Raw genomic sequence first — 20,392 nt, 5'->3', positions numbered from 1 at the left:
TATTACTGTCAATTAATCCTCTTCTGGGTATTTGTATGTATATTTGGCTGTTTGTGTATGCATTACTTGTGTATTTGACTCTCATGGCTCATCTTTTCTGCAGTGTTTGGTGGCTAAGAAGCACACTAGTGCTAGTTCTTCTTGTGTGAGTTGCTTTTGGTGACCAGATAATAGTACAGCTCAGTCAGTGTAAATGCCTACTGCAGACAAAGACCTAGGCTTCTATTTGCTTGTCTGGGAAGCTAAATACTTTCCAAAACTTTATTCTTTCTCTCAACATTTCCTTACATGGAAATGTGCATCTATCATACCCTCTATCATTGAACTCCTAGCTCCTAATGATGACTGTTAGATGTCTCTCAGACCTCTCTGATTGTATTCGGTCTTGTTGAAGCAGGGCGACAAGTACAGTATGGGGGGCCCTAGGATGTCCTAATGATTTCTGATGTGTTTCTAGTGAAGTTTGGGTCCCTTTCCAAATCCATGTGCTGAAGGATGATTCTTAGCAGGCGAACAAGCAGCACAAATCTTGTACCACTCCCCTTTTCCCCCATGGCTCTCTGTTTTTTCTTTCCACTGTTAACTTGCCATCATATTACCCATCAGTCTTCTTGCCTTGGTGAATGATTAGTCCCTTGAAGGGACCAGGTAAAATGGCTTTGTGTGCTGAGAAAGACAAGGTGTTTCAGTGCTCGGGCCGATTTCTGTCTACCTGTGGTTATGGCATTGGTGGATTTACTGAATGCTATTGAAACACAACTTCATGTTCAATGGCTAATTCAGAATTTCTCTTCTGCACTCTTGATTAGACCAATAAAGTGAAGAAAAAGTATAGAGTGAACGTGAGTGTGAGACCTAGCATGGAAGGCTACATTCAAAGCAATATTTTCCCTTGGTCTCTTGTTTCTAGGCATTGTCAGGTTTTTATCTGTTTTACCTCCGGCTTCATTGTGGCTTGGTTTCTGAAGTTACAGCTCTGTAGGAGGTTGGGCTGCCATACCTCAGGCTTGTTTGGATGGATAATTAATCAGATTACATCAATTCTTGGTCAATTAGCATTTCAGCTGCATATCTATAATGTGTAGACACTAGGAACAGGAATAATTTAGAAATAATTTTTCTTTTTCCTTCCCCCTCCCCTTTGTTTCTGGAAAGCAGGACCAGCAGAAGTCTTCTTTCACATCAACTCTGTCAAGTGAAGCATCTTGTTCTCTCTCCTCTCCTGAAAGCACTTTCAACTCCCAAGAATCGTCATCGTCTTTGACGTCCAAAGTGGTTTATTCCGAGAGGCAGTCCTGGCTTGACCTAGTTAACAGCTCTGCCACAGAAGAGGGTGATCAGCCTTTAACTTTCTGCGTACAGATTCACTCTGATGAGCCACCAGAAGTAGACTGTGGAGAAGCAGCAGAAAGCCAGGAGGTCTGGCTTTCCAAACCTGGTGGCGGATCCCAAAACTCTTTTTTAAGTCCGGAAACACATTGCCTAGCTGTGCCAGATGCAACAGGACAGAGATCACTAATGAAAGGTGAGCTAATGAGAGAGGACATTTTTGTCTGCAGAGCCATACAACGTGGGAGTTCAGGGGTTTTCCTCAACTTCCTTTCCCCTTCCTTTATGCTCTTCACTGAAGAGTTTTCCAGTGGCACATCATTTATAACAAATATTTGGTTTATTGCACATTAAATATATAACTATAAAGTATCTAACTGGTAAGTACCTTTACAGCTTTTCTCAAATTTTACTTACACGTTAAGATCATAGCTTCTTTATAAAATCCTAATGTAGACATATTTTTATTAGCTTGCTTTATGTCAATGCAGCTGTCTTTTATTAGTTAAGATCAAGTCAAAATTTTAAGAAAGCATGCCACGGAACTGACACCCTGAGCAAAATGGCATACATAGGAAGTGGTGAACATGGGGTTAGGTTAATACAATTTTAAAAATAAAAGCAGTGGTGTTTACTTCCAATACGTATTCCCTATTTGTTTCTTTGAGCTTCATTGCAACCAAGGAGAAACAACTGAAATCCTGAATCAGAAAGTCCATTAAGACTGGATTTTGTTTAAGCAAATGGATATCTGCATAGGTGTTCTATCAAAATGTGCTGCTAAATTAAAAATGTGGCACAGTTCCAGAATTTGGTCATTGTTGCTGTTAATAACTCTCCTACCGTAGCGAGGCAACGTGTCTTGCCTTTTGAGCAAAGCTGCTTCTTCCTGCATTAAAAGTAGTTGAAGTGTAAGAGGCGTTTCTTGCATACAATATGCTGAAATGAGAAAGTACTTGGGAGGCTGCCTAGAGAGGTAATACATAAGGAAGGAACGATGTTCTTGTGCATCGGATCTACCCATGGTTCAAAATCCTTATAAAGATTTGAAGAGAGTACTTTGCTGAAAGAGCAGTGTTTTCTCAGTACAATGCAAAACAAAGGTGCATCCAAAAGCTTAGGCTGAGGGTCATGCAAAGATGGAAAGAAACAGCACTGGACTTACTGGAACTTAGGGTATTTCTCTGTAGGTGAACTGGGCACTGGGAGGTGAATCACAGAAATTATAGTATAAAGCACATCAGTTGCATCATCAGTCTCCCAGTTGTTTTACAGATAGCAACAATTAGCACCCCTTTAGTTGGGCATACGTTTTTATGGTTTTACAAAAAATAAAAAAAGGAAATTGAGCAAAGTACAGTTTTGGACAAAAGTGCAACTTAATTTCAGAGTGTTTTGCACTTAACTTCATTATCCATCTTCTAGGCTGCTCTGTTAGAGGCTTGTAGCAATGAAGATCAGTAAGAATTAAAACCGAGAGTGAGCAGATGTAGTATTTCTGTGTGGTGGAAAAGAATGGATATTTTGAGGGAGGTCCTGTGGAATCTAATTCCCATCAGCTCTGGCACTGCAGAAGTAGTGAAATGGTTGGGGCTGGCAGAAATAGGGTCCCTAATTAAAATGTCACAAAGATGTAGTAAATGCACTGCCTTTTGTAATTTGACTTTCTGGGTTAAATTTGACCAAGTAATGCCTTTGGGAAACATTATTAGGTACATTCAGGTGGACTGTTGGAGTGTAGACCATAAACAGCATGGTCTCTTATAGATGCCTTGGAGCAAGAGTCAGTGATTGTTCTTCAGAAATCTAAACTTTTGCTTAGAATATGTTATTCTGCAATCCTGCAATAATGCATAGGTTAATGTTTTCCATCATAACATAATGGTGACAAGTACTTTTATGGATGGTCACAGAATTAGCATGACACATTCATAATCATTTAAAGCACCGTTTGATAGACTCAGTAATACTTACCAATAGAACTTGGGTTAAAATGTAAATCAAAGCATGTTTTGGTATATTCCTGCCATTTGCAAGGTGGTTTAATTTTCCCAGAAATATTCCTGGGGAAATGAATTGCTCACTGCTTAGCTGATGGCTGACCCTGATAGCAGAACACTTCTATTCTAACCACACTGGTGAACTCTGGTGGAATTCCAGAAATAAATAATTTCAAATGAGGCAGTCATTATGGAAACTGTATAACCTCACTAGTTACTCTCTGCATCATAATCTGTTGTTGAGCAAGTCAGATGTACACCATAGACATATTTTTCTTTCCTTTATCAGTCTGCATAGTATGAGGATGGGATGGAGAGTGTTGATGTAAGGGGGTTGTCCCCCCACCTTGCAATGGCCACTGAAAAAATAATAAAATAATTTGCAAGGAGATTAGTTAAGCTACTTCAGTTTGAGAATGAGGTGGAAAAAGGATTAATGTAAAATAGCAATTCAGTTCCAGATGAAAGTTATCAAAAAGGAAGCAATTCTGGTTCTGTGGCTTATCCCTCAAGAATTTTCCCCTCCAGCTAGTTGATAAGGATGTGCACGAATAATGTGAGATGAATTTAAATTGTGGGGTAAAAGCTAACTGCAAAACCTCATGATTTACAATAGCTAGTAAGAACACCCTTGTTATCTGGTGCGAAACAAGAATGCATACCACAGTGCAGTCTGTATTATTTGCTTTACAACACTTCTGAATAGTGCTTTTCTGACAGCTTGTCATGTTTCAGAGTAATGAGACTGCATCCAGGAGGAGACAGGTCTGTCTTGCATCGGCATCTGTCCTGGAAGCACATGTCCTCCATGCATAAAGCTGGCCCTGCTGTTATCCAAACAGCTATGTGGTCTTTGAACCCCCTCCTCACAGAGCCTTCATGTGTGTCCGTGCTCTCTCTCCTTCTCCTTGTGAGAATAGAAAAAAAACTGTCACACACTCTGCTTTGAGGCTACGTTCTGTTTAGTAAAATCCCATGAGGAGCTTTTGGTTGTAGCTGATAGCAGCCTAGAGCTGAGGTGGAAGTTTTTAAGAACTGAAGAGCATTTTTGTCGGCAAAAGTCAGAAACAGAGGCCAATATGAGAAAAAATTGGTACCTAGAAGGAATAAAGGGTTGCTGTGTCTTTGTGGGAAGAGCTTATAATGAAAATACAAAAATATTGAAGAAACCTCAGCGATGAGTTAAAGAATGGAAGAAAAGTGTCTCAGAGATAAATGGATGAATCTCTGTGAAAGAAACTACAGATTCAACTAAATGGTCATGGATTATTTTTTCAATGAAAATTATTTAATGAAATCTGCTAAGCAACTGTAAGTGTCTGGTGCAAGGAGCTGTACCATATGACATTTTTAACAAAGTTTCCAGCCACTCTTAATGATGTTATGACTATTGTCAGCCTTAATTCTCAGCGCTGATTACTGGTGAGAGGTTACATACCGCAGGGTAATATAAAGGTACAAAAAAGGAGAGTTTAATAGTTTTCTCTTTTGAAAGGAGATCAGCATTAGGTTTCCATTTCCTTTGCGGAAATATTTAATACTTCCGTGTTGCAGCTTGCTGCATGCACAATGACAAAGGATTCCAAGCTGCCCGTGACACAAAGAAACTGAAAAGTAAACAAGAAATGGTTGAGAATACAAACAACGATCTGACTACGTGCTTTATATCCCGAAGCTGGCCTTGCCCTGTCTGGGACGGCTGGACACACTCTACAGTCAAACCCCATCCTTTGTGTTTCTTCTGGCAACCGCTGGAACAAAAAGTATCTGACTATGACCCACCACCACCATCATCAAAAACTATGGTAACAAAAGGAAGCTGCAGGTTACTATAAGAACACAGGAACGTGTGTTTTTATTTATTTAGCAATCTTCTACTGTAGCAATAACATCCTTCTTCCTTGCATTTTTTGAAGGTTTTATGATCGTGTGCAGTTAATTCGCCTTGGCAAGGAATCCTTACAGTACCACTTCTGGTTTATTTGTTTTACCTTAGCTCACAGTAGCTGGTAGAAGATCTGGTGTGTGCTGATGTTTTGAGAAACCTGGAAAGCTTTTCACACACCACTTGAATTTTATCAGGGTTGGTTTTGTGGGAAGGAGTTGGTTAAATAGGAGCTGGATGCAGTCAATTCCTTCTTTTCTCAGAATCGACATCCTCTTCCCCTCTGGAGTCTGCCTGTGCCAGTAATAGCCAGAACAGATCCTCTGGTGTGCTCTGGCCTCTTTGTTCCTTCTGCACAAGTTACAGAAAATGGTTAGACTGTGGCTGAGACTAGCCAAGAAGTATGCCTGTGCTGAGAATAACTGTGTAGAGAAACATCTGCGTTTGAATGATTATTTTGCTACTCATCAGAAGGGCTATAGAAATCACTGTGAAAGCTATGGTGTTACAGTTTTCTGAACTCTTGGAAGAAGAGAAACTTATTTGTGTTGTTTCCAGTTCACTCACAGTTTGTTAAAAAGGCATCCCTCACTGCTGAGTCTGCTATACTGTTATGGTCAAGAGCATCTAACTGTTGGTGGTAACATAGTTTTCCTGCTACTTTCTCCCACTGTCTCCTACCTTTAGTTCTGCATTTGTCAGTGAGGAGTTTGCCTAAGCTATGCTCTCCTAATTCAAATATTTCCTGTCTTTTCTGTTCTGTAATTCTGTGGAAAATGTGATTCCCTCAAGGTGTCATCATATTCCCATTGAAAAGTCTCCTACCACTATGGAGAATGGATGGGAGCAGGGTCATGTATGTAGATAGGTATGTAAGGTCAAAAGCAGTTTACGATTTTTTCCTTTCCTCTCCCCAGCCCAGGTCTATATGTTGTCCCATTGGCATCAAGTGTTTTGGCAGAATCAGAAGTAGGGGTATTGGCACAGCCACAAGAAGCTCATAAGAGTAGCAAAGACAGGAGGAAGAAGCAGATTTTTTTTTTCTGAGATTAATACACAGTTGGATTGCTCTGAGATCCCAGTTAGAGAATGGGAGAACAAGTATTTAGATTTCAGCTTAGAGTGAGTAAGTTATGTTCTGCTGGAGGTGGTTTTCAATGCAAAATGCTCCTTCTGCTAAACATTGCCAATTTCTGTATCTTTACCGCTGGGAAACAATCAGCTTGATTTTTCACAGCTGCTTTTTGAACAGTTCTGGATAATTTCACTTTTGTAGGCTTAAAGAGCATTAAAGTTGAGATTTCAGGCAGGCTCCTGTATTACTGCTGCAAGGTGGGGAGTCTCAATACCTTAATGTCTCCCACCTGTGGCAAGTTGGCCAACAGGACAGTGGAAGCTGAAAACTGAGGAGGTGAAGAGCTGACATGTTGAGCCTCTGGCAGCTTGCTCTTGTCTATGAGATCTCCTGTTAGTTAGAGAGAAATACCAGATAAATGGCATCAAGCCACAAGGTTGTGTTTTACTTCTCCTGAAACAGAATTTTTCAGAAGTTCTGAATTGCCTGAAATATTACTTTATTTTCCTCACCCCAACCTGGAAGATCTTTTTCTCTTGAATGTTAAAATACCTCTGGGCAGGACTTCCCTTTTCCTCAGGTCAGCTCTGTTTTTTTTCCACTTTCCCCACTGTGGAGTCTGACAAAGTTAAAAGAGCTATACAATACTACAGAATTTTTCCAGAAGTGCTAAGCTTTAGTAGGCTGCGAGGCTCCTGAGTGAAGGGCATGGTGCAAGTGCCCAGGAAGACAGTGGCATCACTTGAGAGAATTGTTTAGAGTTAATACTGCCAAGGGAAGGGAAATGTGCACGATGCACGTGTTCCACCGTGTGCATCTACACGCTCGTAAATGCACATAATATGTAATGTCCTTCCACTATTGCCGTTTGTTACTTACCACTAATCCTTCAGTAGGTCCTGAGACAAAAATGAATGTATTTTATTTTTAAAATAGGATGAGATAAAGAAGTGCTGTAGTAGCATTTCGGTTTCCTAACTTGCATGCCTGAGACAGAAAGTGCTTAGCTTGAAGAGTACTGCTGGAAGAGATAACTTGCAATATCATATTTTGAAGTGATTTTGAATGTGCCTGATGTTAGCTGTACGACCCAGCTGGAAAGACTCACTTCAGAGGAGTGCTAGTGGGGCCCAACCTGTCCATGTTATTAAAATTTTTTTACCAGAGGAATATATCCATCATTATAAACCTACTGAGGTTAACAAAGCTCTGAGTAGGGGTGGTACATTTATCTTTGGGAGCCTGACAATATGTTCATTTTTACTCCGGTGCCTGAGCTTGAGTACTGTGTGCTTTTACCATAAATTTTTACTTTGTGATGCAAAGCAAATATTTTGTAAAAATTTAGGCATATGGTCTAGACAGCCCGGGTTTCATAGGAGGAATCCAAGTCACTGAAGCCTAAATACAGACCTGGTGAATGCCTCTGCTTCTATTGGAGGCTTGCTCATCTGCAGGTCAGTACTCTGACTCCAGGTGCAAGGGAATTAAGCAATACCAAGTTCTGGGAAAATGTGCTGTGAATATTTGAATCTGGAGAAAAAGGTCCAGTCTGTGCTTAAGGCTGAGTCGGGCTGCTGTATATCTATTATCCAACCTTAACAGGATGTTTTGTGGGGAAAACAAGAACGTAAAGTAAGGGTAGTGCTTTCTTCATTTACTTTCCTGGCATTAAAAGGCTTGCAAAATACCATAATGCACCATTGTTTGAGTGAGGAGAAATATGTTTTCTTATCACAGATCTCTTTACTGGTCTTGTTAATTGACTGCTAGAAATAATGCCTCTCCCCTTCTTCCACTACCTCTCCCCCTTTCAGATTTACAGCATCAACCTAATGTGTTCAGTGGCACCTTCAAGCCCTTCAAAACATGGGCTTTTGCTTTCTGAGCTTGGCTCAGGGAAACTCAGGGTCTTGAAGGTAGACGTCCAGACAGTCTGACCTCAATTTACAGAGGTTTATTGACAGGCATACTCTTTGTCAATAGCAACAGTATCTGCTTCTATACAAAAGCACAATATTAAGATACAGTTTTGTTATTTTGTAACTCTTGTGGGAGAAGTTCACTGCTCATCAGTGTAAACAAAGATGGAGACAAAAGCACGGTATGAGTCACACCTGGCTCTACACCGCCTGTAGGTTTCGCTCATCCTTGTTTTCCAACTGTTTCATGAAATCCCATTTAGCCACTTCACTGTCACTCCCTTTATCCACCCAATCTGAAGAATCTGGTACATTCCTTTCTCTCTGAAATTACCTGACCCTGATCAATCCTTTAGGGGGTGGGAGTGGTGGAAGAATAAGAAATAGGAGTTTAAGGTTGCAATCTTGAAAGAATGCAGGAGCTGAGTGCACATTGCTGGTCCAGTGCATAGTCTGGGAGCTTTTTGCTGGGCTTTTCTGACTTTGGCTCTTTTTCTGTGCTGAGTACTACTGTCCTCCTTACCTTCACCCGTAAGTGCACAGAAGACATCAGAGTACTTAGCATGGAAGAACAGTGTTCTGCGAGGGTGTTTTCTCATGCTTGCTGCTTTGTAACCCTTTTAGGACACTGAGGAGCATCATGAGTTAGCCTCCAAAAACATCTGCAGCAGGGATCTCATGTACCCCATGGCTTGGCTATTTTTAAAATTGCTGGATGGGACCAATGCATTTTTTTTTTTTTTTCTTCTCATATACTCTTTCTTGGGTATCTGGTAAAGGGCAATTTATCTCTCAGAGTGATACTGTGCACAGTCCTGATGGGTGATGTCTCCAGCAGAGCTGAGCCAGTCCTGTGCAGGAGCTGGCTAATGAAACAAACAGCTGCTTCATCCCAAGAAAGCGGGCAGGAAGCTCGTTATAATTGCAAGCCTCATGGCATGAGCTGACAGTTTTCAGGAAATACTACTGCCGTGTATTATGCTTTATGCTTGCATTTTTTTCTATTTCCTCCAGCTTGTTAAATATACAACAGTTCTCCTTTTCCTCCCCCAGCACTGTATCAATGTTGGAAGCTATATTTAGTTCTTGTCAAGTTACAGCAGGCTTTTTATAATCACAAAGTAGTAAAAAAAAGGCCAGCAACACAGTGAAGGCAAATATTTGTAGCATATCATAAACCTTTCTTCTAACCTAAATATTTAGAAAGAACAGGGGTGTAGGAGGATGCTGTACTTTTTAAAACATGGAAAAGATAAGGAGCAGCCTCCTAAGTATGCTGACATGTTGGAGAAGGCTTTTTGCTGCAGCACGAAAGACCAAAAGGACTTCTTACTTTTGTTCAGAAAGCGTTTGCTGACTGAAGATGATTTAGAAAAGTCAATGGTTAACTTAATTAAAAGAAAAAATGCCCAGCCAGCTCAACTGGCACATGGAGGACTGCAGTTGAGAAGAACCACCACCATCATCCCCGGTGAAATAAAAATGAACGTTATCCCAGTGGATCTTGAGGGATTCATCAGCGCCCTGAAAACACCAACAACTTTAAGATTTTCCTTTAGCAAACACTGAAGTAGAAAAGCTTGCAGTGTGGACTGAAGGACAAGGAGTGAGTTGCGCAGCCTGTTGCTGAAAATGGCCTTCTGCCAAAAATACCTCTATACATGCCTAGTACATTTTTAGTTTCTGTTAACTTAGACTGTTCATTTTTAGGTCAGTTAATTCTGAAAAAAAGTCTTTGCTTCAATTTTTATCTTATTTCATGCTATTTCATTCTCAGCTGATTGCTAGCTTTTCCTTTCATGTCCTCTCTGTCATGGAAGATGGTGCTGCAGCTTGGGAGCCCTCAGAATAATTAAGGTGGAGATAATCAAGGCTCTGTTGTGAGGCACCACAAGCAAATTCTGTGCTGCAATCTGTGAATAGCAGGAGTTAAACACCAGGTGCCCCGAGGGTTTCTGCTTTAACTTGTTTTCTAGAGACCTTCTTTTGGGGCCCCTGAAATGTTCCTGTGTTTTGTTTCATTGCTCAATTTTTTTAAACTCTGGCTTCTACAGTTACCAAAACCTGGTGATAAATTGGTACACCAAATAGAATCTGACCTCTGCATTGCCAGGTAGAAATGTAATTCACTATGTGCAGCATGTAGGAAAAAGGTCAATGGATGTAGATGTTATCAAAGTTGTTTTCATTCAAATGTAGCATTACTGACATTTGTTCAAAGTCTGTGATATATTTGGAGCATTAAAGCAGCACTGTATCAGTGGAAATACATGCTCGTATCTGTTTAGTTCACGACCTGATTCTTAAAAACATTTGAGTTTGGTAGTATGTCTTTCTCATATGCATTATTACCTTATAAATTACCCTAAAAATTGCCCTTGGTTTTAACTCTAATACTGTTACTTTTTGACTTGGCTAAGTGCCTTTCTGATGGCTGAACTTAACATTTCTGCTATCTTCTGCCATATTCACGTACTCATACCCAGTTTATTCTTTTCTTTGCAGATCAGGAAAAATGTGATGATGATGAGATGGAGCGACTTTACAAGTCATTAGAACAAGCAAGCCTGTCTCCCATTGGCGATCGTCGTCTGTCAACGAAGAAGGAGCTTAGGAAGTCATTTATCAAACGCAGCAAAAACCCCTCCATTAATGAGAAACTCCACAAAATTCGAATGCTGAATAGTACATTAAAGGTGAGGTCGCAGAGCGAGCCAAGTAAGAGCCTGAGAGAAAGAAACAGTTTGGATGAAAAAAGAAGCAAGCCTAGACTTCAGCCAAACTCTAATTACATATTTACTTAAAGCCCCAGAGAATTTGGTTAAGCTTTTGAAATTGTTTTCTACTTCATCCTGAATACTGATCTGTGTTTTGTTGTTAAATTTGAACTGGAAACAGAGGCAATAGTTCAGAAGGGACCCTCCTTGCAGAAGTTCCAGCCCATTTGGAAAATTTAATAAAGAAAACGTCCCTCAGTTAGCTGGAAAACTTGCAAGCTTGGCTGAATGCACTAAACAGGGGAGCCCTAAAAAAGGAAGAGCAGACAAAGTACGTTGATGATAAAGGACATGAAAATGACCCTGAGCCAAAAAAAGTTTTCCTTCTGTGATTATTGGAGAATGTACAGGATGTGCCAAAGCTATTGTAAAGACCTCCTGTAACTAAAATATTTTTAATAACAAAAGCATCCTGCTTTTATGTTGGAAACATATCATGAACTAGAGGGGTGGAGGGGTTCAGGGGACATTCCATGAAAGGGCCAGTAAATCTGTCTGGAATATGGGGATTTATGAGGCTGTTTACTCGCCAGCATCAAGTGTCATGGGATTTCAAAGCCTGCTTCTGAATGGTACTGAGGGAAACAGAAAGCTTAACCATGACATTCAAATTATAAGGAGAAGAAAGAATAAACACAAACCTGGGGCTTCACTTGTTCCTTTTTGTATGCATTAGAAGCAGGAATTAAGTAGTTTGTTTCAAGTCCACGTATTTGGCTTCAGGCATTGTGTGCTGGAGAAATGCGTGAAAAACTTCTCCTATCAGCACAATCATTGATTTGATTATTAGTTGCAATGGGAGGCTTGGTTTTGGCACCCCAGCCTGTGTTCAACTTCCTGAAGATACATTTGAAAAGACAAGTGGGAATATAGGCATTCTCCCTCCCTGTTGTAGGGCTTCCAGGCTCCATGTGAGATCTGGTGAAGTCTCTCCTCAGTATCAAAGACTCTTCAGTGACATGGTACTGACTACAGCAGTATTCATCTGCATCAACAATAAAGCGAGCCCACCATGTAACCAGAAGTTAGTTTAAAAAGTACGCCTATTTTATGCAACAGGAAACTAAATATGGAAACCAACTGCAAAGTTTTCCCCAGTAGGAGCCTCCCTAATAAATCTAAGGACCAGGTAGTGCAAAATGGAGTCGTATCTTGTGGGACAATCAATTTCATTAGTATGGAGCTGAATGGAAGCCTGGAAGCCTTACTGCCAGATGTGAACACGGAGGACAGCTTTGCATTGATTTAGCACTGGAGTATTGTATAAGTTGTGATTAGCACTGTTTATAACCTTAGGCTTGTCTAACACTTGTATTTAGTATGGAAAAATCATTTTTGGAGTGTTCATAATATATAAAATATGTTGATCTTTTTTTGCTTTCTCCAAACTAAGAAATTGGAGTATTGACAAGGCAAATATAGCGCAGACATTTTCTCATAGACACAGAGTTCTATACACAGCAGTGTTTAACTTAGCCTGTCTGAAAAGCAAATGCCTACAGTGGGAAAGTGCCATATTCTTTGCATCAGTGGGATTATGTGCTTTTAAAGTCAATTTTCTTAACATATAACATGAGACATGAGATAATTGGAAATGATCTATTGGAAATTTAAAAATCAGAAAGGCTTTGCATCTGATCCATATTTGCTTTAATTAAAACCCTATTAGTTTGAGGCAAGTGATTTATGCATGATTCAGTGCAATTTTAATTTTGGACTTTTGACTCCACATCTTTAACAACAGATTAATGTTGCTGCCACAATATATCATTAACAAAACATGCTTTGGATAGTTTGGAAGAGAGGGAAGCTGTGTGCAAATGCATCCCAGACTTAATGAATGTGGGAAGTAGATTTAGTGCGGCAGAAAAATGCCATGGCATGGCTTTTTGCCACCAATTTGTCCACTGGATATACTCTTCTTCCTTCTACCTCCCTGTCTCCTCTTCTTCTCTTAGGCTAGCTGCACATACGTCTGCATCAATGCCTGAAGCCCTCTCACGAGGGCTGGCACTAGATCTTCAGGGTAGGACCTGCGTAAATCAACAGTTGAACAAGTTTTTGTGTTTCAAGACCAACTCAGGCATCATGGGGATTAGAGTAGTTGACAGCTCATTAGAGTAGTAGTTAGATATGGATGTGTGAGCATGCTATTGCTACTATCAGGAAATGTCATGAACATGTGGGAGTATTTTCAAGGTGTTTTCAAGGCAGCCACTAGCACAGAGTGTCCTTAGGAGTGGCGAAACCAGTGGTAGCAGGAGAAGATGGTGAGAACTATTCCATTGCTTTCACACACAGATTGGGGAATGAAGCTAGGCAAAAGCAGCAAACTTTTCTTAGTGTGGCGTGGTGCCTCCATTAATTGTAGCTTCTAACTCTTCTATCCTGTGATCCACTGCATGGAGGCAATAAGGGCTAGAAAAGTGAAGTGTTTTGTTGTGTCGGAAAATGTGAGGATATCAACGAATATAAATACCTGAAAGGAGGGTGGAAGGTGCTTGAGGAAGGGGGTTGGATCAGATGACATCCAGAGGTCACTTCTGAGCTCAACCATTCTGTGATTCTGTGGCATAAAGGGTCTTGGTCTCCCTGTATCAGAGGCTGTTCATGTCTTACAGTTGAACCAGGGTGCCTGTGATATACAGTCTGAGCTGCTCTTGTCTAAAAGTAGAGACCGGATTCGTTAGTAGTAGCTGTTGGTAGATGTATTAGCAGCCACATGTGCTCTAGCCACCCAGAAAGTCTACTGCCAGTGTGCGGATTATATAAAAAATTATCTTCTGTCTAGTTCCCAGAGAAGAGACATTGATAATGTGGCCAGGGAATAAGTATTTTTGAGAAAGTTGGATGGTGTGAATTACAGAAATAAATGCTGTTACGTCTAGTTTCATGCAAGTACTAAGTTGTTGTGAGACAGCATAACAATGTCTAATTTTCACATGATTCCTCTCTCATGAAATTTTGCTAAGAATCCTATAAAATAAAAAATCTACATGAAATCATAATCTTGCCTTCAACTGGGACAAATTTCTGCTGTGGGCTTAACTTTGATGATCTTATGTTCTAAAAATGGGAACAAGTTGCCAGGAGGATGGATAGCTGGCCATCTCCTTGTGACAGGGTTCCCTAATGTTCCCAGAGTGTTTTTGTTACGGACAATGAGCTTGACAATTTCTGTGCAAAATAACCACTTCTTCTCTTCCTAGTGTAAGGAACACGACCTGGCCACAATTAACCAGTTGCTAGATGACCCAAAGCTGACGGCGATGAAGTACAGAGAGTGGAGGAACACGAACATCATGCTGGTCCAAGATATCTATCAGCAGCAGGAGGTCCAGGACATGTCCACAGAGAATAGTGAGGAGCAAGAGATGACTCCGCAGCCTGTCGCTGAAAGTGCAATCTGAGGCCATGGCTGGGTCGTTCATGGCAAGATTTTTCCCCATGGGTCTTCATGTACAGGCACTTTAAATGGCTGCATTTTGAGGTTTGTTTTTTCCAAGTGTTCTTCGAAAGGAAAACAACGCCTTCTCCAAAGCTTTAATTCCTCTTGCCAAACTTATTTCATGTCAAAAGGGGCAAATCCCCCAAATTAAAAAAAGCATGCCTGAACCTGGGCTTCATACCTAAGACGACTATTTTATGAAACAGCACAGAAATATTTTTTCATCTTGGCAGAAGTAAATTAAATACGTCCAACTCCTGGAAGTCACAGAACTGTATAATATGAACTGTATAAACGTGAGGACTTTGGGGTTGTTTTAACCATGTAACTTCCTGTTAAAGGAAGCTACAATGCCAACAGGATGTAGTCTACTCTTTACCTTTTTACCCTGTAAGGTAACCTGATGTATGCATTTTCACCTCTGCATTCATTCACTTTCACTGCTCTACCAGTTTAAACTGAGACAAATAGAATAGTAATTATGCATGACTTTATACTACAGACAGCTCTCAGGCACCCAGTTTGTGCTCTGCCTGATGTTTTATGAGTTTCAAGTTTATTTATGGACTAGACCAAGGTACTGTCTTTCTACATGAAGAAGATAAGGTCTCTCAGTGTTTGCTAACACGTAATTTACTCTTCAGTGAGGCAGCTATTGCTTCGACAAGTTTCAACTGTTCTTATGGACTTGGCAGAATTCCTTGGAAGACTATTTTCTTCTTTCTTATTTTTGACAATTGTGAATATATCAGGTACAAGTTCATCCCAGATTCCTACTTAGGAAGGTGATCAAGTTCACAAGGCAGAAGCTAAATAATTAAATTCCTGATGTGGACCTGAAAGTGTAAAACATAGCTGCAAATATTTTTGTAAATAGATGTCATTTTTTGGCTTATATGAATGTGACTATGTACTGTATATATGTTTTATTTATATATTTATATATGCTGAATTTCCTAATGTAGATAGGCGCACATGGACCAGACCCACCCAGATGAGAATGCTTACAGGTCAACTTGAAATGCCTCTTTGTTTTTTGTTCCATTATGAATCACAGTAATGGCTCTACAACAGAGACTACCCTGGGACAGCTGCTGTAACTTTTTCTTCTGTCTCTCGAGCTTTGAGTTTTAGATGAAGAAAATTGATACAACTTCAGGCAAGAAAATAAGTTTTCTAGAAAGTTTCAGGATGTCCCTTTGGGCAAACAAAAATAAGTATGTTGAGAGGTTTTGCTGGAGTATCATAACTTTTTGGCTTCATTGCCCTCAGTACAAGGTTTGGGATTTTTGCCTTCCCATCTGCTGCATGTGTACAAGTATGAGGAACTTTGCGGAGTGCTGAATTTTGAAAAGCAAGAATTAGCCCACCATTCTCAAATTAATGCCACTACAGGAACTGTGGCAATCTGCATTTCTGTTGGCTATTTCGTAAAGATATTCTTTGTCATTAGTTTTCAACACAGCTTATCTTTTAAAGCAAAATACACTATGTGGATACAGCCATATTCACCTGTCTTTATACATTATATATTTTATCATAGCTTGACTGAGAAAACAAAAGTTAATAGTATTAGTGGGAACATGTGAAATCTTTTCCACCTGTGTAGTGATAAGTCTGACTGTTGATATTGCATTTTTAACACTCAGCAGCTTTTCTTTTAAAATAGAGACATGGAATTATGTCCCAATGCATCCAAAAATGGCAATTAAGATGATGCTGAGTGTGAGAGCTGAGGAGCAGATTGTGAGCTATAGGAAAGGGAAAACAGAATGAAGCATGTAGGCTCCTTTCATACAGGCTTTAATGGGAGAGTGTCAGGGGAAATGTGAGCTGGTTGAATGCAGAAGCAGGGCTATGCTTGGGATAGCATCACTGCCTCAGGTATAAAACAGTTTAGGAGTGTGAGGGTAAGGGCTGATATTGGGCCAGGACTTAATAATTGGGGCTAGTCTGGTTGTGGGGAACAAATGTTAGCTGAGACCTGCAAGTGGGTGACAATAACTAAATGGGGAAGCAGACACAAAACTCAGGTTGGTTAAAAAGCTATAGTTTTCAGGAAATTGTCATATGAGGGGTGATTTCATCCCTTCACTAATGCTAACTAGAAGTTGATAGGAATTAAGCAAGCTCAATACCTGTTGCAATTTGGTTTAGAGTAATCACTTCCTAAAAACTGAGCCCATTTTAAGTTTGTTTTTTTTTATCTTTCACCATTCCCAGAAGAACCTCTGGACTGTGGACATCTGTGAGTGTTCTGCTCCTGAGTGAAATTCTTCAAAGCAGATGCATAGGTGGGAGAGGGATAGCCCCTGAACTTGACATGATGTCAATTAGCTGCTGAGTACACGCTGAAAGTTAGGAGTGTAGGATTAATCTGCTCGGTCCATCTCATTTTTAACTATTGGCACTAAATAATTGATAAATAATGGAGGTCAAAGTGAATGTATGCTTCAGATTTTCTCTTGCAGGTGCAGACCATTCAGTGTCTCATGAAACAAAGCATGCAAACACCACTTTTCTTCAAAAGCATCTTCATGTGGATCTTAAAAACAAGCATGAGCTTAAATGGCCTGTTAAACTGAGCCGGACTAATCAGTGCCTTGCAGTTCCAAGCAAAGTCCTAGTCAACCCCGTTTGCTGAAGTAGATTTGCACTATATGAAGGAAAGTACTCTGTGGCATGCACACGCTGCGTTGGCTCTTTTCACGCTGTGCTTGTATAAGCATAAACAAAAAAAGTTTCCCAAATACAGAGATACGCAAATGTCCTCAAACTGCCCAATCTCTACTATTGGTTTTGATGAGATTAGACAGCCTAAAATAACATTTAAATTGCTCTCTTCCAGATGGTCAGTAGATACTTACTGTTGAACTACTGACTTTTTGAAAACCTGCTGAGGATGGGCTGTATCACCCTCTTTGACAAGAAAGGCAAATTCTTGAATGGGTTTATTTTAATGAAGTTGTTATTTTAACAAATTTCTGTGTCTTCAAGAAAACAAACGTGAGTTTTATGCAAGTGCAGTGCTGGGAGTCTATCTCCGTTCTCTTCAGCTACGATTTAGACCCGAAACAAGTGAAAAGTGTGGGAAATGTGAAATGAAAATTGTAGTAAAACGGGATTCATTTTCCAGCATTGCTAGCTAATGTGATGGGTTTGACCTGGTGCTGGATTTGTCACAAGGGGCTGCGCAGCAATGTTGAAACCACAGTCAGAGAAAGAAGAGTGCACAAGCCAACAGCTACAACTAGTGGATGCACCGGGGAGCAGAGCCACGTTGGTGGGAGAAACTTGGACAACTCCATGCTCCGCTCAGCAATACTTAGGGTAAATGGTATCCGTTGGTCTGACTTTGGAAGACCTGCACTTTTGGCTCATAGGGTAGGGAAACTGCATTCCCCAGTGAATGTCCAAAAGCCTTTAACCATCTGCCTCATGGGACTAGTTTATGTACTTTTTCAGGAGAACGGGTGTGTGCATGGGTGTGTGCACATGCATGCTTATTCCTTTGTCAGTAAAGCCTTTTGGTATCAGTGCAGTAAGTCCAGATGGGCAGATTTTGGAGTAACTAATGACTGTCCTGAATTTCAGCCATTTCTGCAGCCTGTCTCTGGTGGCTTTTCTGGAAATCTTATCTCTCTTTTGATGGTGTAGACCTTATGAGCTACCAGAATGAAGTGGGATCACATTTCCTTTCCTAAGATGGGAGAAGTTTCATGTGAGGACTGCGAACAATTTCTGCCTCTAGTTCTGATGATCTACTCAATAGTGGGTTTCACCTGAAACAGGAATAAATAATGTGCTACAACCCTTATTTTTTTTGCAAATAATTTTCTTTCTTTTTGGTTTGGGACAGCCAAGGAGGGAGGGGAAGAAAAGAGGTGGTATTTGATTTAAAACTATGTAGATTTTCAGAATTTAAAATTATTACTAACTAGGAAAAATTATGGGCATGTTGCATTTGTTGGGTGAGCCTGTAAGCTTACATATCTGTTACAGACTTAATATAAAAACTTGCATTTTTTATCTTTTAAATTAGCAAAGGAGTCTGTATAAGCATACTTCTGTGTGAGGAACTCCATGTATTGTGGTTGAAGTTTGGGGGTTGGGCTTTTTTTGTTGTTTTGCATGTTTGGTGGCACAAAAGTGACCAATTGCAACGAGGGACTGGGCTTACTTCATTTATATGAGACATCTTTCTGTTAACAGGAAGCCAAAGTGGTTTTCTTGTAGTATTAGAGCCAAGGTGGTATTTCCTGTTTTTTGTGGGGCATTTCGAAGCAGCAGACATTTATTTAAGATGTCAGTTAGCATTTCTTTGGCGGCTTGAAGATTTATCCCATTTTGGTCTGCTTCAAGCTGCCACATTATTGCATTTTTCAGAACTGTCTTCACTATTAACTAAACCAAAAACTGAGGTGAAAAAAATGAAAGGGAAAAACAGAACAGGAAAGCTCTGAGCTAAGATCAGGCTGAAATTCTTGTCTCTGTGCATAAGGGTAATGGGAGTTAAGCTTGCCAAAAGCTGGGCATTTCAGCACTGAAAAAAGATTGTCAGGTGTTGAGGAGAGTACTACATTCCTTGAAATTCGCTGTGGGAGAAGGTCCAAGACTTGTCTGCTCTGGAAAATATTTTTCTAATTTACTTCCTCCTGGTAAAAATCCAAAGGGAGTGGTTTATAAGCTGGCAGAAAGTTAAAAACGCAATATGCGTGTAATTCATTGATAGTTCATCAACCTTGATGTATTACCTCAAAATGACGGACTTTAGATGACTCTGCCTTTAATGCAGAAAATCGTACCACAGTGTCTGAAGCTTATTTACCCCATCTGGCCCACATGAGGTCCATTTTGATGATGTAGGTTTATGTCACGTCTATAGGGCAAATAGCTTACATCATCATGCCGTAGCTTAGGTACCATGTGAACTCTTAACACTCCCTGTGTCCTAGATGCCTTAGGACCCACCCAACTTATGCTGACTCTCAAAATTGCTTATGTCAGTTTTACCTTCTCCCACCTAAAAATAAAAAAAGAGAGGATATGAAAACATCTCCCACTCTCATGTGAAGAGGACTGGCACTAGTCTAGGTAAGATTCAGATAAGTCACTTTATTTATGAACGTTCAGCAAAATAACTCACCTGGTGAAATACTATATGGGCATACTAACAGCATTGCTCTTGTGCAAAGCTTTCAGTGCTGGGGACTGGCCCAAAGGAGGAACAGGGTTGTCTATTCCATTACCCTCTGTAGGCAGGGAAAGCCATGCATAGCGGAGTATTTGCAAGGATATCTGTTAGGCAGGGCCAGGGCCTGCAGCACCATGAAGGTGTATGGAATCCCAGTTTGGCATTTTATCTGTGAAGTCTATTTTTTTTTTTCACTGTTTCAATGTTTGCACTCAGCGCTGCCTTTTTACTGCTTGTTGCCCACACATGTGACTTGATTTTAATGATACACACGTCTTGCAGAATGAGAGCCTTATGTTTGCACTTGTCAATTAAACACTGAAATGAGAGAATATTTTGCTCAGCCTTTTTTTTTTTTTTTTTTTTTTACTTTTCTCTGTGGATTTTTCAGTTTACTGCTATATAATAAAATAAGGACTTGTTGGTTCTTTAAACAAGCAATTTCCCCTTGGGACTAATATTACTACTAAGCTGAATAATCTGGAACCAGGGAGAGTCAATGAATGGTTTGACTGAGGAGTGCCTTCCACTAGTTGGCAATGTAATTTTTGAAACTGCTGTTAAATTAGATAATTCTCTCTAATTGGTTTCTGTAGCCACCTTTAAGGAAGGATGGTCTCTTCTGCCAGGCGTGGGATGTTGTTAGAATATTTATTTTTTTTTTTCCCACAGAGCAACCTGTTTCAATTAAAAGAGGGTTGGGATCTTCATCAAGAGTTTCAGCTTAGCCAGACAGGCCAGCCAGATAGCGGCAGAGTGAAG

At 40.2% G+C, this 20,392-nt stretch overlaps 1 protein-coding gene across 4 annotated transcripts in view; it reads left to right on the top strand.

Moving 5' to 3' along the window:
• The window catches only part of IPCEF1 (interaction protein for cytohesin exchange factors 1), a 91,149-nt gene extending 71,267 nt beyond the window's left edge, over positions 1–19,882 (top strand). For 3 of the 4 annotated variants that reach the window (XM_035899819.1, XM_035899818.1, XM_035899821.1), the window contains 3 exons: positions 1,156–1,525; positions 10,717–10,907; positions 14,198–19,882. In XM_035899819.1, the coding sequence (XP_035755712.1) occupies positions 1,156–1,525; positions 10,717–10,907; positions 14,198–14,398 (762 nt within the window). In that variant the 3' untranslated portion in view covers positions 14,399–19,882. The remainder of the gene's footprint in view (positions 1–1,155; positions 1,526–10,716; positions 10,908–14,197) is intronic. The other variant, XM_035899820.1, reaches the window with a different exon arrangement.
• Positions 19,883–20,392: the final 510 nt, after the last annotated feature.

The sequence above is a fragment of the Egretta garzetta genome, unplaced genomic scaffold (genome assembly GCF_000687185.1).
Source record: "Egretta garzetta isolate BGI_Z169 unplaced genomic scaffold, ASM68718v1 scaffold397, whole genome shotgun sequence".
In the NCBI taxonomy this organism is placed as follows: domain Eukaryota; kingdom Metazoa; phylum Chordata; class Aves; order Pelecaniformes; family Ardeidae; genus Egretta; species Egretta garzetta.
Note: the sequence above shows the minus strand (reverse complement) of the source record. Positions and strands in the feature narration are given on the sequence as shown.